The sequence below is a fragment of the Lycium ferocissimum genome, chromosome 1 (assembly GCF_029784015.1).
Source record: "Lycium ferocissimum isolate CSIRO_LF1 chromosome 1, AGI_CSIRO_Lferr_CH_V1, whole genome shotgun sequence".
NCBI lineage: Eukaryota > Viridiplantae > Streptophyta > Magnoliopsida > Solanales > Solanaceae > Lycium > Lycium ferocissimum.
This window is the reverse complement of record NC_081342.1, coordinates 72555768-72565482: the sequence shown is the minus strand read 5'-3', so window position 1 is coordinate 72565482 and position 9715 is coordinate 72555768. Positions and strand designations below refer to the sequence as shown.

The 9715-nt window shown below is 32.8% G+C and overlaps 1 protein-coding gene and 1 pseudogene across 1 annotated transcript; one reads left to right on the top strand and one right to left on the bottom strand.

Moving 5' to 3' along the window:
- Nucleotides 1-6685: 6685 nt before the first annotated feature.
- On the bottom strand, nucleotides 6686-8889 carry LOC132059775 (protein LURP-one-related 4-like). The gene is made up of 3 exons (XM_059452559.1): nucleotides 8438-8889; nucleotides 7561-7761; nucleotides 6686-7093 (listed from the first exon to the last, which is right to left on the bottom strand). Exons 1-3 carry the CDS (start codon nucleotides 8684-8686, stop codon nucleotides 6959-6961), a joined length of 585 nt encoding a protein of 194 aa, XP_059308542.1. The 5' UTR covers nucleotides 8687-8889; the 3' UTR covers nucleotides 6686-6958.
- Nucleotides 6876-6968, top strand: LOC132031521 (U6 spliceosomal RNA; annotated as a pseudogene).
- Nucleotides 8890-9715: the final 826 nt, after the last annotated feature.

Sequence of the window (9715 nt, the reverse complement as noted above, 5' to 3'; positions counted from 1 at the left end):
ATAAAAGAAGTTTAAATAATTCATTTATCATGATTTGATTGTATTTATTTTTATAAATGATTTGTTGAGGGAATATTGAACTTGGCGGGTTCAAGTGTTGTTATTGCATCTTTTAGGTTCTTCCGATGTTGTTCATGACATCGGATACCGGTCACGTCTAGGGTGGGCTTTGGGGAGTGACATTTAGGTTTTTTAATCGAAATTCAAAAATATGATATTAACTGATTTGGGGATATCAAAAGATCGAAATCTTTTGTCGTATTTGGTATTTGAAGGGGCATCATGCAATTAAATTGCAAGATTCTTTCATAATGAATAATATTTGTAATACTTGTACTCAATGTTTTGCCGTTATGGCATTGCATATTTCGCATTTATGTTTATTACATGAATTGTTGCCATGCATGTATATAATCCCTTCTTCTTCTCGGCGAAACGGTTCGGTTCCCGTGGATTCACCTAAATTTTGGCTGGAAAATAGGATATGACTAAGACTGATAAGACAATTTAGTTTTCCGATGATGCTCTTCGATTCGCGTAACGTCTCATAATTAGCCATAAAGGCTGCTTTTTATTGGAACCGTCAATTCCAACCCTTTGTATTCCTCTTTTGAATTTATATAAGGAAGTGAATCATTGATTAAATATCTCACAGCCTTCTTTCTTTTCATAAGTCGTTTAAAGAAAGAATTATTTTCTGTAATCTTTTCATATCTTTTCTGAAAACATGTCTTCTTCTTCTAATAAAAATCCTTCTAAAATTCCATCTAATCCTTTTGATTTGGAGACTCTTGCTAATGCCTTTCTTCCAACTCGTTCCGATTATTCTAATGATTTTGGAATTTTCCATCACTCCTCTCCCATAAAGGATATTGACTCTTCTATTGCTCTTGAAGATATCGCTTCAATTGCTCAGGAGTGTGGTTTGGGTCCTGATGTCATTTTAGCTATTGACAACGGGACAAAACTCCATAACCATATTGATGGTTTTACTTTGATGCCTATTTTTCCTTTTCTTATTGGGTTTCTATTACCCATTCCTCTTGTTATTGAGGAATTTTGTCACCGATACAATGTGTGTGTTGGCCAAATTGCTCCTGATATATGGCGATTATTTTATTGCCTCCAGTTTTTAGCCATTAAGGCTAATCTTCCTTTTACCTTGGATCATCTGATCCATCTATACATTCCTTTTATTTTTTGGGGTGGCTTAATTCATTTGTTTCCCTGTGGAGAACAACACCTAATCGACTCTATTGATTCCAGCGACGTGGATCGATTGAAGAGATTTGTCAAAATTAGAACAGAACTACCCCATCGCTCCTCCGATGATTTTTTTCCGGAGACATGGAACCCAACTCTGAATCCTGTTAATCCGAATGAGATTGCAGATATTCTCGATTGGATCACGGTTTGTTGGGAGCCTCTCGGGATGTTATATGTTCTTGGAGAAGTTTAAGGCTTCTTCCCTCAGTTTTTCCTTTAGAAAGGTTCGGACCTTCAAATAGAAAACGAAATAGGGATGTAATCATAATAGAGGATGATGACTAGGAGGTTCAAGCTGATATTCGTCATTCTGTTGCCCCTGCTCTGCCTATCCCAAGATATTGGTGAGAGAAGCATCTCCAAAGAGTGTCAATCATTTCCAACAAGAAAGCTCTTCGGGATCCTTCCCGTTACCAAGAACGTCCCATGGTAATGCAGAGTTATCCTTGGGTTACTTATTCGAGATACTTCTACAAGGTTACTCCCTTGATGCGGCTTCTTCATCACATATTGCTAAAACGAGAAAAGAAAACGAGCAGCTTAAGATAAAAATAAAAAAACGTAAGTCTAACATTCGGGACTCTGACTCTGTTGAAGCTTCTTTGATATTACGCCTAGAGGATTTTGTTTGTACATTATAGCATCGGGATAATGCAATGCAAGTATTGAGTACATCCTACGCGGACGTTCAAGATCGGCTTAAAAGTGTTGAAGCTTCTCGTGATCGTTGTTACTTCGGTGTAAGCTGCGCCTTGATGTGAACGTGATGTGGACATCCTTAAATCTCGAAAAGAGGCTTTTGAGGAATCTCCCACTCCAAGTTTTAATTTGACCGCATCTCTTCAAGCTGCTACCAATGAGCTTCATGTTGCATCAGCATCTCTTAAAGACTTGGAAGATTTCGAAGAAGATTCACAAGATTAGAATCATTCTCTCCTCCAAGAACGTTAAGAATCTTGAAAAAGTGTGTGCTGATTTGGTTTGTGGTGCCATCTGATAATTCTATTCTTGGTCACCATTGTTGATTCTTAGATTCCTGCAATCAATGATCACCATTGCTGATTCTCAGATTCCTGCTATCTTTAATAGAAAAGTTGATCCATGTATACTTTTAGTATTTCCGAGTATCCTTCTATTATATTTTCTCTGTTTTGAATAAACTTTTTGCCTGAATCATTTTACGAGTGTGTTTTCTCATTTTCATTGTTTCTTTAAACAATAACGTGGAATTGAATTTTCCTTGAGAAATATATGATCCTATTGTAGATTTATTTAAATAACCAGAGTTATAGTTGATATAATCGCTCCATGAATCGGGATCATGTTTGTGCAATGTTCACCGATATGCGACTTTGAAACCATATTGAGACAAAAGTATTGTAATTTTGAGTAATTTGCAATTTTATCGGGATGACTTGCAGTCCCTAGTGTATACATATAGACTGACAGTCCCTATTCGTAGTCCCCATTATTTGGGTGTGAAGTATGAATATTCAAACAATGTAGCATGTATACCGTTCCCGTATATCCTTCTTGTTTCCTTTTCCCGGAAAAACTTAATCGGGATTAAAACCGGGTAAAGGGTACAACTCGTAGAATGTGTCTCTGCGTTAGGAATGATATAGCTTCAAATTGCTTATGTTGCAATTGTTGGCAATGATCTTCCTGTTTGCTCCTAGATTGTCTTTATTCGGAATCGTGGTTGCTATCATATTTGAATGCAAAAACAGAAGAAAATACCAAAGTAATAACCCTTGCGTAAACAGAGATCAAACTACAAAGCCAACTGTAGAATTCTCGCAGACGGCGCCAAACTGTTTGAATCAAAATTCGTATTTTACCCAAATAGTTGAATTTGTTCTAAGGTGAACCACAGTTGGTAGTAATTTGATACAGATGTTAGAATTAACACATGCAAGTTATTTAAAGGTTAATAAAGAATAAGTAAATAAAAGGAAAAAGTAAACTTATGTCAATTGCAGATGAACAACAATAATGGATTTCTCCGTTCCCCATAATGAATAAGAACTTGATGATAAAAGAATAATGATAATGATAATAAGCAGAGAATAATCAATAATCATATCTTTTTCAGTTCGTCTTAGCTGCCTAGATATACAAGTGAAATTCCTATTTATAGGTATCTGGTCCTATCTAGTGTCCTTCCCGTTATATGCACGTAACGACAATCATTAATTGCTGAATTAATGATTGCGATTTAATTCCTTGATTCTGGTCGTTCGAAACCATTTTGCCGTTATTGTATTAACTCTATTTAATGCGCAATCAAGAGGGTCTTGTGTGTTGTTTCCGTTGATGCTCTCTTCGTTGACCACATCGTCGGTATCAGCTACCTTTCCACCAATGCTTTGCTCGGTATATCGACTACCTTTCCACCAATGCTTTGCTCGGCATTACCATCTGATTTCTCTACATCATTATATAAACTGACACGTGTCAACTACATATTGGCCCACGTGTTAAGTGCGATTTTTTACCCATACAACTGTCACCAACGATTTATCAAAACACACATCGACTAGTATCTGATGGTGCTGGAAACTCGCAAAAAAAATGATATTTCAAATGTGTTTTTGACCATTATCTGTTAATTTTTTTAAATTCCTTTAATTATCCACGTGGAGAACTATTTGGCACCATTTTTAAATACAAAAAAAAAGAGAGAGAGAGAGAGAGAGAGAGAGAGAATATACATCATGCACCATCAGATACTAGTCGAGGTGTGTTTTGATTAATATTTGGTGATAATTTACGTAGAAAACGCAAACAGCTGATAGTTCAGGTTGAAAACTCACAAAAAAAGTGATAATTGAGGTGTGTTTTTGACCATTATCTCAACATACTTAGCTAAGTTATGGGCAATCGACTTAAAGGTCCTGATCGAGAATATGCATAAAATCAACTTGATGTATGTACGAACGCGTGTTTCAAATATCTTCACAGACTACGTTCACATCCTAATTAACTTAACTGGCAGAATTCAGTTGAGCTCCATTTGTTTGATTGCTATTTTAAATGATAGTATACTCCAAAAAGACACAAAATTATCGTTTAAATGATTGTATACTCCAAAAAGACACAATTTCTTAGATAACACCCGGAACACACTTTCCAAATCATCCTCTTTTGCCAATTACTTTGTTATTTTTATTTCAATCAAAGACAGTCAAACAAGTCCAACTATGAACATAACTACAAAATGTAGACTACAATTGATAGCTGACACAGTGACACTATGCTTATCCTGAAGAGAAAAAACATATCAAGCTTTTTTTTTTTGTCTCGGATACGGGTTCAGCTCAATTAAGTATATCCGATATCAAACATAATTAAATCATAAATATTTATGTGATAAATTAATAAAAAATGAATAAACATAAAATTTTAATTCAAATAAAATATAATGAATTCAATATTAAAAATTTTAAGAATGAACGCATCGAGCTTAAATTTCAAATTCGTCTATGCTTGCGTAAAAGAAAAATTACCCCTGTTTTCATAAGATGTCAACCTTTTTTTTTTTTTTTTTTTTTGAAACCATGGAACATACTGTTCCCCATTTAATTCAAATTCTCATTAGGTATGACCCACCAAAAGGTAAAACAATTTTCCATTTGGGGATCTTTTCATTTCAGAGCTCGAACCTGAGACTTCTGATTAAAAATAAAGGGATCTCATCCATCTAAGTCCAACCATCATATATCAGAAATACACTCTCCCGATTATTCCAAATTTGCATCACGTAGGGAAACATTTCCTTATAGGCCGAATTTTTGCATTTCAGAGCTCAAATTTAAAATCTTTAATTAAAAATTGAAGGATCTTATCCATCTTATCATATCGACTATCATCTTTATAATGGTTACGATGTCAACATTTAGTGTGAATAGTCATGATATATAATATATATAAGGCTGAGAAACAAGCAATCAAGTTGATGAATTGATTGTAGTGCTACTATTTTCAGAAACATACCACGTTGAAAATATTAGCATGTGCATTGATGAACCATTATGTAAAGGACAAGCTGCTGGGCTAGACAATAGTGACCCTGTCGTGTTCAAGCTTCTCACGTTCCTCTTATAGTAATAGGCTAATAGCCCACCATTCTAACTTAGTATTCCATCTGTCCCAATTTATCATATGTAAATTATTTAGGCACAGTGTTTAAGAAAGAAATAGAGATTTTTGAAACTTGTGATCTAAAACAAGTCATAGATGTTTGTGTGGCTGTAAATCATATCATTAAAGATAAAAGAGAAAATTTTAAGTTAAATTACTTGTAAATATAGAAATGTATCATTCATTTGGGACAGACTAAAAAGAAAACAGTATCACATTGTGAAGTTGAGAAGATATTCAAGTCAATTTCTACTCAAAAGCAGAAAGAAATAAAAGGAATTTTTTTTCCTTTGTTGGTTTTCGAGTGTTATTAGGATTTAGATATTGGTTTTCGAGTGTTATTGGGATTTAGATCCTTTCTAGGAAAGACTTAGACCTAATAGTATAAATACATGCTAGTTAGTGTTTATTAAGTGTAACAGAAAGAAGAACCTAAGTATATTCCATCTTGTAACTTACTTTTTCCCTTAATAATAATAAAACTGCCTGCCGTTCTCTGTGAACTAGGATCACATCGATCCGAACCACATTAATTACTGTATTTTTTATTATTTCCGCTCTAACACACATAAATTGAGACAGCGGAAGTAATACTTTCTTCCTTCAATTTATCTGATATAATTTGATTCGTGAGGCGAATTTATCTTGCCCTAAAAGATGTCACAGATCATCATTTCGTTGAAATGACACATGTTAAGTTTTTATTGAAAGAATTGTCTGTTCGAAACCATTCTGAAAAGATATTATTGAAGTAGCCTTAATTAAATCCTATGTCTATAAACTACTCAAATGTAACACCGTTTTGTAAAAATTCTGCATACGCAGTTATTGACTCGATAAGGAAGTTTAAAGATAAAGAAAAACTTTTGAATTTGTACATAGTCTTGAACAAACTGGAAGTTTGTACGTAGTCTACGAATATAGACCACACACTCTTGCAGATAATTGGTTTGACAAGCAGATATTTATATGATCTTTCACTTTGTCTAAGTTCAGTGTCTATTTGATCAGACAGAACTTAATGTTGTTATGTGATGCTTAGGTAAAATTTAGTAAATATTTTATTTAAGTAAATATTTTTAATACAATAATAAAATACAAAATTGAGTGTAGTGAACTCCAAGCAAACTGATAAACAGCGAAATCTTGCAAGGCAAACAAAATTGGAGGACTCTATTTTGACTTTTAGATTTACTTTTACAAAATTTTAAGCTCTAAACGAGCTTAATATAGTAATTAAGGAGATTTTTCAATCTCGCAAATTAGGAAAATCACATAAAACTATAAAGTATTTCTTTTCTTCACCCTAAACCATACAACTTGACTTGTATTTTCACATACAACTTTGAATATCTCCTTATATACAAAGAGAATTCAAACACAACACATTCTTAAATCAGAATGGTGGTTCAACTCACATGAATCTAGAAGCTGATGAATCTTGAAATACTATAGGAAATTTGCCGATCCCTTGAGGATATCCGATAAAATTGGAACGATATCGAAAAAATTAGCATGACTCCTGCGAAAAAATGACACAAGCAAATTTTCATAATTTGCCATGAATCAAGTTGCATACTATCACAAGAGCCACAATTAATGAGTGGTCTATATGGGGTTCCACTTCTAGAGTTAACACGTCTTCACCATATCCAAATCCTCTTGATGATTGCTTTTGTTTTACCTACAAATACACCACCAAAAAAATTAGAACATAAAATTTACGAGTTTAAATTATATACATCATTAATTTAAAGAATTTTATCATACTAGGAAGTCATTCGAGGAATATTTACAGTTAAGTCACTTTAAAATATGTAATTTGTAATTCCGAAAATAAGATAGTTACGTTACTTGCTACAAAGTGTAAATGTGACATGATGGTGTAAAAACTTATTACACTATAGTGTATATAACTTCTATACACTTATAATATAAATGTCTTTTTACACTGTGAGGTCACCTAAATAATAACTATAGGTAATCTTTCATAAAAATAGAAATAATAACATGAAAATAAAAAAAGATTACCTGATACAACAAATTAAATTTCGCAAATATCGTAAAAGATATTTACACTGTCAATGTATATAAACTATATCTATATATTTCAATGAATGCGAAAATTAAAAAAATTAATTGACTGCTGACCTCTGCAACAACTTGACCTGCAGTATTTGTCACTTTAAGTGATGAATTTGTATCCAATTGTTGAATCTTGTAGCAATTAATTCCAACATTACATATGATATCTTCTTTAGAAAACATGCTATTCTTCTTTACTTGAAACAATGGCCTCCCTTTGATTCCATTACACCCATAGCCATTCCAACGACCAAAAACTCGTAGTTTCTGAAAAAAAAAAAAAAACTTTATGTTAAATAAAATAAACACATTTAGTGCACTCAAAAAGCTTGACAATTCATGTAGCTAAGATACATATGGTTGGGTGAAACTTTTCGAACATAATTAGAAGTCTTGGGTTTCAATCTGAATAATGAAATTATTTTCCGTTTATTAAATAATTTAAGAAGAGGCCAAAATTTCTATATCATTTCATTTTCCTAGACACCTATGTATAATATGGGTTAAACCATTTTCAAACCGTTCATTAATGACTCAATTCGCATTTGACCGGCATGAAATATATACAAGTTGGATTTTGACCCATTTTTAGCATAGAAGTAGCGCCCACTGACTACTTTTCAGCTCTGTCTTTAAAAAGTAGCTAATATCATGAACTCCAAGACTATTTTTCAATTTCAGGGGTTAAAAAGTGTCTATTTAATTTTACTTGTTTTCTACCTGCCCATTCAATTTGCCAACTCTAGTCTTTCAGATATTGGATCCATAATAAAAGAAAAATAACAACAACATATCCAGTGTAATTTCATAAGTGGAGTCTCGGAGGATAGTGAACGCATATCTTATCCCTACCTCGTGGAGGTAAAGAGATTGTTTTCTATAGACTCTCGGCACCATATTGGATACATAATTAACAAAAGAATATTTTTTGTCATCTTATTACCTCTCTTTTAATTGAGAAGAGAACTTGGCCCTTGAGATCCATGAGACAAACTTCATTGCTACAACTTTCTTGGTAATTATCAACTCTGAAAACAATTTCACCTTTGGAATTAAAAACAGTACAACCATTTCCATGGAAAACTAATGATTTCATCCATAATGTAAATGTTTCTCTTATGGATTTCACATAAGGTGAAGAAGAAGAAGAAAAAGAAGATTGCTCCAAAATTTCTGGGTAAATTTTAGACATTGTATCAACTTGAATATTGTTGAAGAAGAAGAAGAAGATTAAATTGGCAAAATTCTTTTTTAGAATAAATGATGGGTGGAGATAAAGGGTTTATATATATAACAATGTTGAAGCCACACTTGAAGAGTACAGCTGAAAATCTTGACTTAAAACAGTACTCATATATACATAAATTATGCACATTTTATGCAATTTTGATGGTTTCTTGATTCTTTTCTTTGTTTCTTCTAGTTTTTTTTATCTTAATAAAAATTATATTGTGTCCTTGTCTATACCCTACATATTGATGCTTTTCACCGCGTTTTTTTTTAAGTCTTGTGAATGATGACTTCTGTGAAGAACCCACTCAAAGCAAAGATGTCAATTCTAGACGGATTCAAAATTTAAACATTATAAATAGTGTATTCATAATTTTTTATATGTATTTACTCGCTCCATCTAATGCACGTGATATTATTTGACTGGATATGAAGTTTTTAAAAAGAAGAATGGTTTTTGTAACTTGTGATCTAAATAAGCCATATACATTTATCTAACTATAAACCATATTATTAAGAGTAAAATGAGAATTTTTAAAGTTAAATTATATCTGAATATACAAAGGTAAAATTATTTTTGGTGCATACTAAGAAAAAAAAATGTGTCACATAAATTAATTATAAAAAGAGTAATATTTAACTTTAGTGGCTGATGCATAAGTCTGCATTGACTTCAAAAGCTTATAGATCTTTCGAGACAGCTTCTTAAACTTAATTATGCGATTTTAGACCCACTACTAGAAATTTGTCCTATGGTAACGGTTCTGTTACCGTTGCAGTAGATTGTTTTTCCGTTGCTATAGTTCTCATCGCAACGGTTTTGGATCACATAATGTTCTTGCGTTACAATAGGTCTATTGTGACGGTTAATTATGTGGTTCTAAAACCGTTGCAATGTATTATCCTATCGCAACGGTTTGCCCTTCAAGATCTCGTACAGCAGTTGCAGGCGTCTGCAAGACACGAAGAACCGTTGCAATATATATTTTTG

What these genes read in the sequence shown, in the direction of transcription:
- LOC132059775 (XM_059452559.1), bottom strand. Translation starts at nt 8,686, where the DNA reads ATGTCTAAAATTTACCCAGAAATTTTGGAGCAATCTTCTTTTTCTTCT. An exon ending in TCTTCTCAATTAAAAGAGAG is followed by an intron (nt 7,762 to 8,437) that starts GTAATAAGATGA and finishes TTTTTTTTTCAG; the next exon opens with AAACTACGAGTTTTTGGTCG. An exon ending in CAGGTCAAGTTGTTGCAGAG is followed by an intron (nt 7,094 to 7,560) that starts GTCAGCAGTCAA and finishes GTGTATTTGTAG; the next exon opens with GTAAAACAAAAGCAATCATC.